This window comes from Phoca vitulina, unplaced genomic scaffold (genome assembly GCF_004348235.1).
Source record: "Phoca vitulina isolate PV1807 unplaced genomic scaffold, GSC_HSeal_1.0 scaffold23, whole genome shotgun sequence".
NCBI classification, from domain to species: Eukaryota; Metazoa; Chordata; class Mammalia; order Carnivora; family Phocidae; genus Phoca; species Phoca vitulina.
This window is the reverse complement of record NW_022589726.1, coordinates 15,643,221-15,658,918: the sequence shown is the minus strand read 5'-3', so window position 1 is coordinate 15,658,918 and position 15,698 is coordinate 15,643,221. Positions and strand designations below refer to the sequence as shown.

General features: G+C 51.4%; 2 protein-coding genes and 1 non-coding gene across 4 annotated transcripts; all 3 read left to right on the top strand.

The window, feature by feature from the left end:
* The first annotated feature begins 2,147 nt into the window (after positions 1 to 2,147).
* TRNAR-CCU lies at positions 2,148 to 2,220 on the top strand. Its single transcript has one exon. It is a non-coding gene; the product is annotated as a tRNA-Arg (tRNA).
* A 4,685-nt stretch (positions 2,221 to 6,905) lies between these two features.
* Positions 6,906 to 11,462, top strand: MYL6B (myosin light chain 6B). The gene is made up of 8 exons (XM_032420292.1): positions 6,906 to 7,012; positions 8,668 to 8,890; positions 9,613 to 9,640; positions 9,877 to 10,020; positions 10,251 to 10,424; positions 10,952 to 11,029; positions 11,180 to 11,217; positions 11,356 to 11,462. Exons 2-7 carry the CDS (start codon positions 8,714 to 8,716, stop codon positions 11,206 to 11,208), a joined length of 630 nt encoding a protein of 209 aa, XP_032276183.1. The 5' UTR covers positions 6,906 to 7,012; positions 8,668 to 8,713; the 3' UTR covers positions 11,209 to 11,217; positions 11,356 to 11,462.
* Positions 11,463 to 11,720: 258 nt separating this feature from the next.
* MYL6 (myosin light chain 6) lies at positions 11,721 to 14,958 on the top strand. 2 transcript variants are annotated; one of them, XM_032420294.1, is made up of 7 exons: positions 11,721 to 11,854; positions 12,105 to 12,132; positions 12,998 to 13,141; positions 13,371 to 13,544; positions 13,638 to 13,715; positions 14,022 to 14,067; positions 14,778 to 14,958. In XM_032420294.1, the coding sequence occupies exons 1-6, from the start codon at positions 11,852 to 11,854 to the stop codon at positions 14,048 to 14,050; spliced, it is 456 nt and encodes a 151-aa protein (XP_032276185.1). In that variant the 5' UTR covers positions 11,721 to 11,851; the 3' UTR covers positions 14,051 to 14,067; positions 14,778 to 14,958. The 2 variants fall into 2 exon arrangements, with proteins under 2 accessions (XP_032276185.1, XP_032276184.1); XM_032420293.1 differs by lacking the exon at positions 14,022 to 14,067.
* Positions 14,959 to 15,698: the final 740 nt, after the last annotated feature.

The window sequence follows — 15,698 nt, the reverse complement described above, 5'->3', positions numbered from 1 at the left end:
GTCAAATAAAAAAAAAAAAAAACTTTAAGTTTTATTTATTTAAGTAATCTCTACCCTCTGTGTGGGGCTTGAACTCACAAGCCAAAATCAGGAGTCATAGGTTCGGAGCTCGCCAGGCGCCCCACAAATACTACTCTCTTGAAATGTGGCTTTACAGGCCCAGCGTGCTGTGGTCCACTGGGTGTGGCAGTACCGTCGTCTGCCCAACAGCCGTTTCCCCTCTTCCCGACATACGGAATCCCAGAGCATTCCTGGTGGCAGTGTGCCGGCCCCGGGGCGCTCATCATGATCCTCTCTGCTAGATACTCTTTCCCAGCCTCCCCTGTAACTTGGGGTGGCTCTGTGTAGCCCCAGCTTTAGTCAGTAAGATGTAAGAGGAAGTCAGTTGGGGACTGGAGTGTCAACAGAAGAAAGCCCTCACTGCCTCCTTCCTTTCTGGTTGGGTCACTGTAGGAAGGATGTGATGCCTGGAGCTGAAGCAGCCTTCTTTAAGGCCATGAGGTGACTAACATAAGGAGGAAAAACTAACTTGATTAAGGAATACATATTTTAAAAATTAGGATCATGCGGCATATACATACAATGAAATATTATTTAGCCATTAAAAAAAAAGGAAAACTTGCCATTTGCAACAATATGGATGGACCTCTAGGGCATTATGCTAAATGAAGTAAGTCAGAGAAAGGCAAATACTGGGGCGCCTGGGTGGCTCAGTCGTGAAGCGTCTGCCTTCGGCTCGGGTCATGATCCCAGGGTCCTGGGATCGAGCCCCACATCGGGCTCCCTGCTCCGTGGGAAGCCTGCTTCTCCCTCTCCCATTCCCCCTGCTTGTGTTCCCTCTCTCGCTGTGTCTCTCTGTCAAATAAATAAATAAAATCTTAAAAAAAAAAAAAAAAGGCAAATACTGTATGACCTCACTTAACTGTAAAAACAAAACACTGAGCTCACAGATTCAGAAAACAGAATGGTTGTGCGGGGAGGGGAGGGACAGCTCCGATTGTAGGAGAAATAGGCGAAGAGGGTCAAAAGGAACAAACTTCCAGTTATAAAATGAATAAGTCCTGGAGATGTAATGTACATGTGCATGGGAACTATAGTTAATAATACTGTAGTGCATATTTGAAAGTTGCTAAGATTAGAGATAAGTTTTCATCATAAGAAAAAATTTTTTTTCTAACTATGTGTGGTGATGGTCGTTAATTAAACTCATTGTGGTGATTATCTCACAATGTATAAAAATACAGAATCATGTTACACACCTAAAACTAATGTTACATGTCCATTATACCTCAATAGAAAGAAAAAGGACTAAAAATCTAGGATCAGGCAAATAGAGTGATTATATACACAAAACTGAACATAAGAAAGGTACAAAGAATAAAGGGGAGCTAAGAGAGCATCTGAGGGGCCTTACATCACCTCTGCAAACCTATGTCTACCTAACACTTCCTACCCACTCTACCCCTTAAAATTCTTTACCTTTATTTACACAAAGCTCACCTGGCCTCCTCTGAAATCTGGCTCACCTCCCAAGAGACCTCACTCACCTGGAGCACCCTCAAGGGGAGACTGCTCCCTTCCGTGAACTCCATATTCTTATACTGGGAGGTGGGGTCCACATTCTCCTTGCATCCCAATGCTGCTTCCCCACTGTTATTCTCAGAGCAGTAAAAATCTCAGCTCCTTTGGAGTTGATGCCAATCTGATACACCGTCTCTACCTTCTCTCATCTCGGTCATTCACTAAATACACGGGCACTCAATAGTTACTGAAGGGTATGGTACCCGGAATACTGTTGCCATCCTGGCGTCTTCAATGTATAATGTAGGTTATTCAATAATTAACATCATAGTTCCTCACTGGGGTGGACAATGTAGGTTCCCTCCCCAATGTCCTTTCTACTCCTCCCCATTTGGACTGACTCCAATACACCTCCAATGGCAGACAAACCCTGACTGGCCCGTCAGAGTAACACCATCCTCCTTGTCACAGGGGCGGGCAAAACCCCCATGCCTAAGCCAAACAGGGCACGTTATTTCCCTAGTCATGGTGATTAATTCAAGGGTTGATGGGCATTTTTCTGTCAGTCTAGTCAGAGTGAAGTTCAGGAACTGATTCCAATGGTGAAGAAAAGCTCACTCTGCTGCGCCTGGCTGGCTCAGTCAGTAGAGCATGAGACTCCTAATCTCAGGGTCATGAGTTCAAGCCCCATGTTGGACATAAAGCCTATTTAAAAATAATAATAATAAATATTTCCAAATTAAAAAAAGAAAAGCTCCCTCTCTTCCTCTTGTGGTATAAGGATGTGATAATACCTGTGCAGCTGAGCCAGATATGGGGAATCCAAGTAAGAAGCTAACAAATGGAGGACAGTGACAAGAAAATTAGAAAATCCCTTTGCGATGTCATGAAATTTCTGGATCAAAATGAACTTGAATCCCACCCTACCTCTTGACTTTTCAATTGCATAAGCCAATAAATCCTCTTTATTGGTTAGCCAGTTTTAGTCAGATTTTTGCTATTTGCAATTGAAAAAGCCCTAAGGAACATTCTCCTCAGATCCAATAACCTTCACCTCCCTACCCTTTCAATCATTCACTCTCATGGCCACTCAACCTAGTTCCTGTCTTCCTCTATATCCTTTGAAATTTTAATCTCAAATGCACTATTTTCTCCAACTATCTTACTTCTTCAACCTCGAGACCCAAGCCTGTTGGTGACTTTCTATAGTCTCTCAATCTAATAGGCCACTTTTTTTTTTTTTAAAGTAAGCTCTACACCCAATGTGGGGCTTGAACTTACGACCCTGAGATCAAGGGTCGCATGCTCTATCCTCTGAGCCAGCCAGATGCCCCAATAGGCCACTTTTATACTCATTTCTCTATGTGGCCCGGACCACAAACCCTCTTGGACTCAGACTCCCAATCGCTTCCATGGTCATCCATCATCCCTACCCCACAACACTGTTCTAGCTCATTCATCCAAGCAGCTGAGTACTGCTGGACGGAGGAGATCACTCCCTCGTGGGCTGGTTCCATTACAAGCTCGATCTCCCACAGCAACCGCCCTCCATGCTGCCCAGCAAGTTCATGCAGGGAGCACACAGCAGACACTCGGGAAATGTCAAATGAGCATCTGTGACGGGGTCCCCAGTAAGCCGTCTCCCGCTTTTCATCACACCTGTTTCAAACCTTCACGACTTTCTCAAGCCACCTCCTCCCTTTCTTCTTTTAGCAAATCAATCACCTCATGTTCTACTACAGGGTAAAAATACCTGGGAACTCTCTCAATCTCCTGAATCCCGAATCTATCTCCTTATAAGTAACTTACTAGTGTCAGTTCCCTTTTATCCAGATAGCCATTCATTCTCCAGATATTTGACTGCCCAGTACATGCCAGGCACTGTACTCTGCTCGGCCCTAGAAAGGGTGTGTGTTGGCAGGGAGAGGGGGCAGAGACAGAAAGGATGTGGCAACAACCTGAGAAAAGGGAACATGGCCCCTTTGAAGATCTGAACGCTAGTAGATGTGGCTAGTATAGAGTTGGGGCCGGAACAAGCAGTGTTTGAAGCTGCCGGGGTTTGTGGGCCAACTAAAGATTTAGTCTTTATCAAAACACATGGAAGGATTTTAGGTAGGGAGATGACATGATCAAATGCACATTTTGAAAAGATCACTCCTCTTATTAAAGCTGTAGTTACCTATGTTAGTTTGTTCTCTGTCCTTTCCGTAGCTAAAAATATTTCAAATAGATTCCCAGGCCCTAACACAGACCTAGAGTCAGAATCTTTGGGGGCAGAGTCTGGAAGTTTGTCTGTTTACAAAGCTCCCAGGAGATTCTGAAGAACAGCTAAGTCTGAGAACCACTGTTTTAGAGCATTAAAAAAATGAAGCTAGCGTACTTACCATAAAATGTATTTTTCTGCTTGTATCTTGCATCTAGTGTGGGCTTACAAAAATGGGACTTGGGGCACCTGGGTGGCTGTCAGTTAAGCGTCTGTCTTCCGCTCAGGTCATGATCCCAGGGTTCTGGCATCGAGTCCCACATCCAGTTACCTGCTCAGCGGGGAGTCTGCTTCTCCCTCTGCCCCTCCCCCGCCCCCCGCTTGTGCTCTCTCTCTCAAATAAATAAAATCTTTAAAAAAATGGGACTTGGAAAAGACTTTATAAACTACCCATGTATCATAAAACATCCTGGTTATGGGTTACCATGAATACCACTTCCTGGTCAAAATGCCAAAGGACTGAAGACATTTTTCCTAATAAATTCTCTCCTATTTACTTAGGAAATAGTGTTCTCTCTTCCTAAACTATTATGCACCTTAACACATTAGCTAGTGTTTAAAGAGCTAGTTAAGCTCTATAGGGTGAACCCACAATTATAGTTAAGCTCTACAGGGTGAACCCACAATTATTCAAGTAACTGAAGATCTATAAGTGCCGTGAAATTCCTAAAGTTGTTCTACTAGTTTTTGTTTTTTTGTTTTTCTTGTTTTTTAAGAGAGAGAAAGTACATGCACAGGCATGCAGGGGGGAGGGGCAGAGGGAGAGAGAGAACGTTAAGCAGGCCCCAAGCCCAGAGTGGAGCCCACATGAGATCATGACCTGAGTCAAAATCAGGAGTCAGATGCTCAACGGATGCTCAACCGACTGGGTCACCTAGGCGTCCCTGTTCTTAGTTTTGTTTTTTTTTTTTAAAGATTTTATTTATTTATTTATTTGAGAGAGAGAGAGAGAAACCACATGAGAGGGGGGAGGGTCAGAGGGTGAAGCAGACTCCCTGCCAAGCAGGGAGCCCGATGCGGGACTAGATCCAGGGACTCCAGGATCATGACCTGAGCCGAAGGCAGTTGCTTAACCAACTGAGCCACCCAGGCGCCCTGTTCTTAGGTTTTTTAATGTGTATTTTTCTTTTACTTTTAAAGACTTGCCCTTTCTAATTATTTTATGTTGAGACTAATATTAGAATAAATATGCAATCCCTAAAAACATACAAGTCACATGCTATGCAGGGAGAGAGGAGAGAGGCATTTGTCACAGAAAATCCACATACATGTTGTAGAAATCACCTATGCCCGGTTAAGATCATGTTCAGTACAGTTTGCATTATTTATGATTAAAAGACAAGAATGTACAAAAAATGAAGGCCATTCCTCCGATCTGTTTGCCAAGAGCCTTCATGTTTTCTCTTTGCACTACCTTTTTTTTTTTTTTTTTAAGATTTTATTTATTTATTTGACAGAGAGAGACACAGCGAGAGAGGGAACACAAGCAGGGGGAGTGGGAGAGGGAGAAGCAGGCTTCCCGCCGAGCAGGGAGCCCGATGCGGGGCTCGATCCCAGGATCATGACCTGAGCTGAAGGCAGACACTTAACCATCCGAGCCACCCAGGCGCCCCTGCACTACTTCTTTATAAAGCAGACAAAAATGCTAGAAAGTCAGATGATGCCATAACCGCTTCTACTTGACAAAGTGCCAAAAGAGGGCTACAGCTAGACAAAGGGGAAGAGGAAAAAAAAATCAGATAAACCACATTTTCCAAATCAACTACTGCTGACATGATGAAAGACACAAAAAGGCACTTGTGATACAGCTCTTCCCAGCCTTGTAACCAAACACTTAATAAGAAACGTATTTCTTCTTGCTGCATTTCTTCAGGCCCAGTGAGCCTTTATGGGTATAAAATGGGGAAATACCAACTACTTCATATATTGGGAAGAGTAAAGGAAATTTATTTCACAAACACTTACACACTACTTACTCTGTGCCAGGCCCATTCTATTTTACAAATATTAACACATCTCCTCCTCCCGACAGCCTTATGAGCTAGGTACTATTATCCTTATTTTACAGAGGGGGGAACTGAGGCACACAGAGGTAACTACATTTGCCAGAGGTTACCAGCAGATACCTGGTAGAACCTGGGTTCCAATCTAAACTGAGGGGTGTGAGCCCATTCTCTTAAGCTCCCCCTTTGCTGCCTGAGATAATTTAGCCCCTCGAGCGCTAAGGGCTCGCTGGTGGCCTCTGGGATAGCTGCTAACATTTTTACTCTTCCGAGCAGCTTGCCCCAACCAGCAAACATCACTTACTGCCCATAAAGTTTATTTATACCTCTACTCTGAACCTCTCTGCCCGCACGCCCAGGTAGCCCCAGCCTCCAGCCCCAGGGGCACGGCCAGGGCCCTTCCTGAACCAGGGCCTGACCGGCTGCTTCCCTCCCAGCACAGGGGGGACCTCTGATAATGGTTTGGGGAATGAGGTGTCCAATGCTGGCAGAGATGTCACCGACTGAAAGGGCCGGACGGCCAAGCCTCCGTTCCAGGCGGGCCCGCGAGGTCCCGGCCGCAGTATGGAGAAACTTCAACTTGGGAGAAACTGAGGCAGGTGACCATGCTTAATTCCAAATCTTAACATTTACTTCAACTACCAGCTCATTTAAAAAAAGAAGAGAAGAAAAAGAAAAACCTTGGAGTTACTGTCCCAAGTCACACAGCGACTCAGTGGCCTCTGCCCTTACTACCAAACCGCGCGGTTAAGCTAAGCCGACCGCACCACCGTCCCCGCGGCAGTGAGCGCCGGCCACGGCGCCTTCCATCCGGCCTGCGGCAGCTTCGCCCTTCCCCTGGTTCGGCGTTCTCCCACCGGCCGATCCGGGAACACACCCCAGCCCACGCCAAACGGGGAACGCACGGCTGGGCAAGGGAGACATCCCTTGTGCGGGGGGCTCCCCGCACGGTTTTAGGGTCAGGGGAGTGGACTGTAGGTTGATCACTGCCTTTTAGTTCCGGGACAAGAAGAGCGCCAAAACAGCCTGAGTCACCAACGGCCGCCACCTGCCGGAAGCCACTGTTTGGGCGTCCTCTTCCAGCGAGAGAGCCGCGTTTCCCGTGAGCCCGCGGGCGCTCGAGGACTACGACTCCCGGCATGCTTCGAGGCCGCTGGAGTTAACCCTTCGGGGCCCGCAGCCTCCTCCCAGCGCCCCGCCTCCGCCCTTACCTGGACCCCGCAGGGTGAGTTTTTGGGAGCTGGGGAGGGACTCTTTCCTTTATTTAAGCTTGATTTAAGGTGTGCGTGCGTGCGTGCGTGCGTGTGCGTGTGTGTGTGTGTGTGATGTATTCTGGGAGGGTGGAATGATTCTGATTTTTCTAAAATGGGACAATGTTCAGTAATGAGATTCAGACGCATTTTTTGCAAGTGGGAGACAGATTCAACTCTCTGAACCCCAGGGTCTAAGTGGAATCACTACTATCTTCCTCAGAACGCTGCCTAAATCCTTTCCTTCCTTATCCCTAGAACAAAATAGCCAGCAACCTCTCCCCTCTCCCAACCCACCTCTGACTTAGACCCTACCCTGGTGTCCCCGGCAAGGTTTGGGACCTGGCGCCAGTGTCAGGGTTTTTATTATTCTCTGGTTGGGGGTTAAGTACCTGGAGAGCCCATAGGACCTCCCACATCCTTTTTATTAGAGATTTTAGAATTTAGGCCCTTTGCCTCTCAGGGCCTGCCCTTCCCCTCAGGTGCCACCACAGAGCGAGTCCCTGCAAGTTCAGCGGGCACCCTGCCTTTGTCGGACTTGAATGACCGTGGGGTTGTGGAAAAGGGTTCCTTCCTTGGGATTATGGGTGGTGGGTGTTAAACCTGATCCTGGCCCCCACCCTCACCCTTAATACAGTACTGGGAAAGGAGACAATGGGGGGTGTCACACTCCTCTTTCTGTTACTATTCTTTATCTACATTGTGCACAATCCCAGTTCTGGGCTGGGAGGGAGGGCGGCAGGGACTGTAAGATTTGGGGATTATTAGTCTGTGGGGTCAACTACCCCTGCTTCTCAACCATGGTCAGAGGGAAGTGGAGGACCTGCTTGTTTTTTTCACCTTTCACTGCTCCCAGACCCCAATTTTTTTTAAGATTTTATTTTTGAGTAGTCTGCACACCCAATGTGCGGCCCGAACCCACAACCCGGAGAGATCAGGAGTTGCATGTTCTACTGACTGAGCCAGCCAGGTGCCCCTCCCAGACCCCACTTTAACAATCCTACTTCACAAGGCCCCCCTCCCTGCCTCAGCCTTTAAGAACCTAAAGCTGCTAGGGGCGCCTGGGTGGCTCAGTTGGTTAAGCGACTGCCTTTGGCTCAGGTCATGATCCCGGAGTCCCGGGATCGAGTCCCGCATCGGGCTCCCTGCTCGGCGAGGAGCCTGCTTCTCCCTCTGACCCTCCCCCCCTCATGTACTCTCTCTCTCATTCTCCCTCTCTCAAATAAATAAATAAATCTTAAAAAAAAAAAAAAAGAACCTAAAGCTGCTAGAAAAAAGGGCTACTCTGTGTCAGGGGCCTGAGGCCTGGAATACCTGGATCCTCTTCTTTGCTTCAGCCCTATGTCAGTGTCTGTCGCTGGCAAGCATCCTATCCTTACCCCGGAGGTTAACTCCCTCATTCTGGGCAGTCTCTGGCTTCCTTCCCCTGCCCCCAAAGGGGCCATTGTTCTGGCCAGCATTTGGGGCCGAGTGAACAGAAGAGAGAAGACCTTGGGGCAGGAGTCCTGAACCATAGGAGTCCAGGGCAGGCCAGCATATCTCTCCTCTATCTCACCCTCCCCACCGCCAACTGGCTCCCTGCCCCTGCCCCCGCCCCTTGACATCCCAGACTCCCTGGCTATTTAAACAGAGATGGGTGCCCCCATCGGCACACTGTCCTTTGGCCACCGGACATCATGCCTCCCAAGAAGGATGTTCCCATGAAGAAACCAGCGGGACCCTCTATTGCCAAGCCTGCTGCCAAACCAGCAGCAGGGGCCCCTCCAGCCAAGACCAAGGCTGAGCCAGCTCCAGCTGCCCCTCCTGCCCCTCAGAAAACCCAGGAGCCCCCCATCGATCTCTCCAAAGTGGTGGTGAGTCCCGGGAAAGTGAGGAAAGGATTTGGAAGGGATGATACAGGGTGGGAAACAGCCTAGGGGATTTGGGGGTATCTAGAAGACAGGGCATCAGTAAGCACTGGACAGATATTAGAGATTTCTCTTAGTCCCCCCTTTGGAAGCATCCAGGCTTATGACTCTGCTGTTCTTTTTTGTTCTCTCCCTCTAACCTATAACATGTGTGTGGGTACGTACACACATTCTCACTGACCCCCCTGCTGGAGGCAGGGACCCGTGAGATGGGGAACATCTGGGTTCTGAGGACAGTTTCAAGGTGAAGAGAGGGAACTGGTGCCTGTTTCTGGCTGACAGTTCAATTCTAAAAGCCACAGCCCTGAACCCCAGGAGGGAAGGCTGAAGAGGACAGACTTGTTAGACAATCACAGCTGGGGGCCAGGGGTAAATTTAGCTTTTGTTCAGTCCCCAGTTATGTGAGGGATGCAGAGCTCAGGGCACTGGAGGGAGGGAAACAGGTGGCATGGGATTAACCCTGTTCCCAGGAAACCCTCCCCCCCATAATTCCCCCTCTTGGGATTCTCCCAAGGTCCAGAGCTGGGAATGGGACTGAGGTGGCTGGGCTCCCCGCCTGGTCTCGTTGAGCCCCTCCCCAAAAGTGGCTGCCAGTTGGTTGGGAGGAGTGCTGGAGAGAGATTGAATGAGCCCTGTCATCCCTCCTCACCTGCTCTTTTCTTCCACAGATCGAGTTTAACAAGGATCAGCTGGAGGGTGAGGAGAAGCTGGTCCCTTAAGCTCCACGGTCTAGTCCCAAGCCCCTGGTCAGATCCTCTTTCTATTCCCCTGACTCCAGTCCCAACCTTGAAAACTTCCACGCTAGTGGTCTTTGTGTCCCCTATTCTGCCCAGCTCTAGCACATAGTTTCTGAACCTCCTTTCTGTCAGGGGTGGGGGAGGGGTGGTGATGGGAAACCCTGGTCCCAACACTGACCTCTTCTTATACTTCAGAGTTCAAGGAGGCCTTTGAGCTGTTTGATCGAGTAGGGGATGGCAAGATCCTGTACGGTCAGTGTGGGGATGTGATGAGGGCCCTGGGCCAGAACCCCACCAACGCCGAGGTGCTCAGGGTCCTGGGGAACCCCAAGAGTGATGGTGAGGGGGACGCCTGGAACAATGCGGGTTTTCGGGGTGGTGGTCGAACCGAGGAATGTTGGCAAGGTGACAAAGGATGCTGGGGTGGGTCTCAGGACTTCAAAAACTGTCAAACTCCGGGTAGAAAAACAAACTGAATGTTGAACAGGATGAAAGCCTTCGTGGTAGGGATGGGAGCTGGGTGCAAGGTGACTCTACAGTGACCTCTCCCTCCCCTTTCTAACCTCTAGAGCTGAAGTCCCGGCGTGTGGACTTTGAGACTTTCCTGCCCATGCTCCAGGCCGTAGCCAAAAACCGGGACCAAGGCTCATATGAGGACTACCTGGAGGGGCTTCGGGTGTTTGACAAAGAGGGGAACGGCAAAGTCATGGGAGCAGAGCTCAGACATGTCCTCACCACCCTGGGTGAGGCAGGGACCAGAACTCCTGTGGGTTGGAGAGGAGGGGGTGGACCAAGAAGGTTAGCCAAGTAGGCAGAGCCAGAGAAGGATTATCGGCCTATAGGTCATGGGCAGGAGACTGAGAAGGTCAGAGCCATGGGGGCAGAATCTGAAGGGCTTCTTCCTGCAGGAGGTGAAGTGAGGGTACATGCAGATGCCTCCCAAAGGACAGAGGAAAGGGGATGAGGTGGAAAACCTGATGTTCTGTGGTGGAAGAGATGCTTGTGCTCTGTGATCTGGTAGCCCCTTAACCCTCTGGAATCCACTTTCCCTCTGTCAAAGCTTTCACCAGGTGCTAATGCAGATGAGATGGAAAGCAAGATGCAGGGACACATTCGAGCTGTTACCATTACAAGGAGAGGATCCCTTTGGGGTTCTGTTGCTATGAGCAAGTTTCCAAGGGTGGGAGAAGAGAAGGTACCACCCAGAAGAGAAAGGCCTGGTTGGGGAGGGAGGGAGGGCAGGGACTAAAATTCTATGTCTGGGGCTCAGGAGAGAGGATGACTGAAGAGGAGGTGGAGACTGTTCTGGCAGGACACGAGGACAGCAATGGCTGCATCAACTATGAAGGTGAGGAGCCAAAGGAGCAGAAGGACAGGGGAGGAGGGGAGGCAGAAGGCTCGCGGTGTGTGGGTGGGGACACCCGGGGCCTGGATTGTCTCAAATCAGATGGATTATCGAAGGGCCTGCTTCTGAACCTCTCTTGCCTCCTCTCTACAGCCTTCCTGAAGCACATCCTAAGCGTCTGAGCTCTCCAGGTAGGGCTCCCCACACCCCACCTGGAGAGGCAAGTTTCCTTTCCTTCCCGCAGCCAGGGCAGAAAAGCAGGGAAGTGCGTTTTCGTGTCCTGCTGCGCGCGAGCGACAGGCCCTGGCAGCTTTCGTCTTTTTCCACAGATGCGGCGGGGTCGGATACTGCCCCCCTTCCCTGGCAGGCGGAAGCACGTTCCTGCCACTAGGAGGCCACCTCTTGTTTCAAAATAAAGAGACGATTCCTCCCTAGGCGTCCGACTGTTGCTTTCTTCAGTCGTGGGACGGGGGTGGGGTGGGGGAAGGGGGGTTCGGGAGGGAGGGGGCGGGCAGGGTGGGCTCTCCTCTCCCCAATCCGATATCCTCTGATCTTCCCGCTGCACGGAGGAGCAGTTTCCCCACGCCCCGCTCGACCAGCTTCTGCGGTTTCCTCCCCCCAGGTAGCGCTATGCGGGAGGAAGCAGCAGCGGGCCCCGCCCACCTCATTACTAATGTAGCGATATTATCTGCATAAAGCCAGGCCGGGACTCCTATTGGCTGGATCAGCTGAGGGTGACGTCACTGGGACGTACTAAGACTAGGGTTGGGCCGGGAACCGGAGCCATTACTGCAGGAAAAGGTCCCGCGGAGCGGAGCCGTCAAGATGGTGGGGCCCGGGACCTGGAACGATGAGCGGGATTTGGGGCGAGAGGCGGGAAGTCGGGGGTAGGGGTTTGCAAAGGGAACCTGAGGGCCTGGAAGGTCGGGGGTGGGGTTGGAAAGTTTGGGGGTTCCGGTCCTGTCGGGAAGCGAGTCCCCAGCACGGAACAGGAGTTTGTGGTTCAGTTTGTGGGACTGGGATAGAAGCTTGGGGGATTGGGGTTCAGATGCTGACTGCGCCCCTCTTCTCTGAGCAGTGTGACTTCACCGAGGACCAGACTGCAGGTAAGTAATCTCTGACCCCTACTGAGGTCATGTTTAGGGAGAGGGACCCCCGCCTCTAGCACCTACCTCCTAACCCCAACCTGTCATCTCTTCAGCACCCCCAGGGAAGTACTTCCTGGATTCCCTTCTCCTTCTTTCTGGATCCTCCATTTTCTTTTCTCACTCTTTCTTCCTCCCTCCCCTTCCACTCTAGATCCGAGCCCCAAGCCCCGGGTGAGTTTTAGGTGGTGTGGGTATGTGAAACAACTTGGTCGCCTAATGCCTGCTGTGTGTGTGGTGTGGGGAGGGTGTATTAAGTGGCCTGTGGTCCTGTCCTTTAATCAGCTTCTGCCTCTTTTCTCCTCCTGTGATAACCCCCGCCCCAGCTTGGAATCGTTAAGATTGTAAAAAGCAGTGACCTGGAATTTTGAGGAAATGGGGACAGGGGGATTTGCTGAGGATACTTCACAGCTGTACCCTCTGCAGGTCTCTTTCTGTACAGGAGGGGTTGGAAGTGGCAGGCTGGGATGACCCCAGTCCCAGGCTGCTGCTCCCACTTCCTTATAAGGACAGGACCCAGACAGGGCGGTGGCAAATTCCTGCCCTGAGCAGAGGAGTGAGGAGGCTGGGCAGGCTTGCTGTAGGCACAGGGGCCTGTGAATGGATGTTACCTTTCTGCCCAGGGGGGAGGAAGGCTGTGTCATCATGTGGGACACCTGTGTTGGGAGGCAGGGACACTAGGTCCCTCTTAGTGGACTTGGGTGTACAGTGGTACAAATACCCGCTTTCCTCAGCATGAGCAAAGTTGAATGGGCAGAAGGGGTTGTGAGGGAGAGTATGGGTTAACCCCCATATGCTCAGTGCTGCTGTGTGTCTGAATCTTCAGAGTTCAAGGAGGCCTTTCAGCTGTTTGACCGGACAGGGGACGGCAAGATCCTGTACAGCCAGTGTGGGGACGTGATGAGGGCCCTGGGCCAGAACCCCACCAACGCCGAGGTGCTCAAGGTCCTGGGGAACCCCAAGAGTGATGGTGAGGGTCCTCACGAACAATTTCTCAGTGTGGTAATGGGTCTGCAGTTCTTCAGCTGAGAGCTTCCCTTTATCTTCATAGGCCCAGAACTCAAGCAGGTTTGTCTCAACTAGCGAATCCCACAGATTTCTCCTGCTTTGAGTGGGAGCCACCTGCTCACTTGGCGGTCCCCGTAATCTCCTCAGTCCTGAGAACCCGTGTGACTTTCCTTCCACCTCCTTTATGGCAGAGATGAACGTGAAGGTGCTGGACTTTGAACACTTCCTGCCCATGCTGCAGACTGTGGCCAAGAACAAGGACCAGGGCACCTATGAGGACTATGTCGAAGGCCTTCGGGTGTTTGACAAGGAAGGGAACGGCACGGTCATGGGTGCTGAAATCCGGCATGTTCTTGTCACCCTGGGTAAGGCTCTGCCCTTGCTCCTCGCGCGCAGGTGCCACCTGATACACACGGGCCACCCAGTTCCCAAAATGCTTTTTCGCTTTCCCTCTGCAGGTGAGAAGATGACGGAGGAAGAAGTAGAGATGCTGGTGGCAGGGCACGAGGACAGCAATGGTTGTATCAACTACGAAGGTGAGGGATGAACTGGGGCTCTCGTGAAAGTGAAGCAAGTTGTCCAGGCAGGTCATGCCCGGCGTTTGGGGCTCTCCCTGTCCCTGGGCTCCAAAAAGCCAGGCGGCAAGGAGCAGGGCCCAGCCCGGCCCAGGAGTGGGAGGCCATGGGAATAGGACAGGAAAGGAAGGGATAATGTGTGAAGGGGGGGTGGGGGGGGAAGGAATGGGGAGTCAAATCAAGGGAATGTCTGTTCCCCCACTGCCTGACCCCTTCACCCCATGTCTGTGTCTGGTCTTCACCATGAATGTCTCTTCCTTCCTGCAGCATTTGTGAGGCATATCCTGTCTGGGTGACGGGCCCAGTGGGGCGGGTACGGCTCCTCCCAGCCTCCCCTTCTCTAGTTGCCCCCTCCCCAGTGTTTTTCTGCCCAAGCTCTGCTCTCTAGCCCTTGCCCTACCCCTACTACCATCTGACTTCCTCCTAGCATGTTTCTGCATGGAGCTGACTGGGGAGGGGAAGGGAGGGGTTCCTCAAAGAGGAAGACAGCCTGGGGGTGTGGTACCTCCTTTTCTCCTAGAATGGGCTCTGAGGTTTTGCTTATAGGGCCTGGGGTGCTAGTGTCTGGGAACTCACACCGGCCTGTCCCCATCTTGCTTCAGGGTGACCCTTTGGCCCTGGGGATAGGTGGTTGCACAGGGGGGTTGGTTGCCTGCCCCATCGTGCTGCTATAGCTGATTAGTCTTTTCTTCTTCCTTCTGCTGGGCAGCTTGGAGGTACCCTAACCCAAACCTCTGTCTTCTCCTGCCAATGGCTGACAGTAGCTGTAGGTGTAGTTGAGAACTTCTCTGCCTCCTGCTGTGTCCTTGCTGCTCAGGGTGGGGTGGAGGAGCTAACAGTGGGTGGGAGGGGAGCTGGGGGCCGAGAGAACTGGGCAGACTCAAGGTGGCTCCTCTGCAAAGCCAAGGTTGGTTTCTGCGGGCATGCTCCTGTGCTACCCTTGTTGTCCTATGGTCTCCTGGCCCCTGGTGGACCCCTCCCCACAGCCCTACTCCCTGGCTCACCCGTCTCTCTGATCCACAGAGCTCGTCCGTATGGTGCTGAATGGCTGAGGACGTTCGAGCCCTGTGTCTTTCCCTGTGTGAGACTGCATGTAGCCCTGAAGGCGTCCTAGGTCCTCTTGTCACAGCACCTTCGCCAGCTCGTCTCTCTTGGATGATATTTGCTGTCAGCGTTCACCAAATAAACTTGCTCTGTGCCCTAAGCATGGTTCTGCTTTCCTTCGTGAGCAGGGTGAAGGGGAGGAGAGACCATCTAGGGTCAATAGACCAGGGGCTGGGGGAAGGGCTGGTATGATCCATCTTTGTGTCATTTAAGAAATGCTGGCCCCATTCATTGATGCTACTACAAAGGCTACCCCTTGGGGGATTAAGGAAGCCATACATCCCTGTAGGACCAGGGCTGACCGTCCTCATTCTGTCTCTTACCCAGGAGGTCCTCCTAGCCCTCCGACTGGTTAAACCCAGCCCTCACCCTCCCAAGCACTGACGGCCTTTGGTGGGGAAAGCCCAGGGAGTGTCTGATGGAGAAAAAGCCAGGCCCAATCAGCACTGCCCGAGCCTGTCACTTCGGCAGGGCTAGGGGCCAATAACAACACAAGTACGTGAGATGCCTGCCTTCTTCCCGCCTAATAAGGGAAGGAATGAAGCCCTTACTTCTGCAAGGATAAATATACAAAATCTCCAGGTTGTGAGGATGTCCTTCCAAGTCTCAAACAGCTATTTTTGGGGCAGGTGAGGGCCGGTACCCGGCTCCCGTACCCGCTCACAGCCCGACAGTTGTGGAGAGAGGCCCAGTGTCTGCGGGCCCGTGGTGGCGAATGCCCCTGGGAAGGACTCCGGGAAGGCTGCCCCCAGCCCGAATCCCCCTGCCTGACAGCCACGGGTCAGAGAACACAGAAGGCATTCACAAGATGGAACTGAAAGCAAATTAATTTATAAAAAA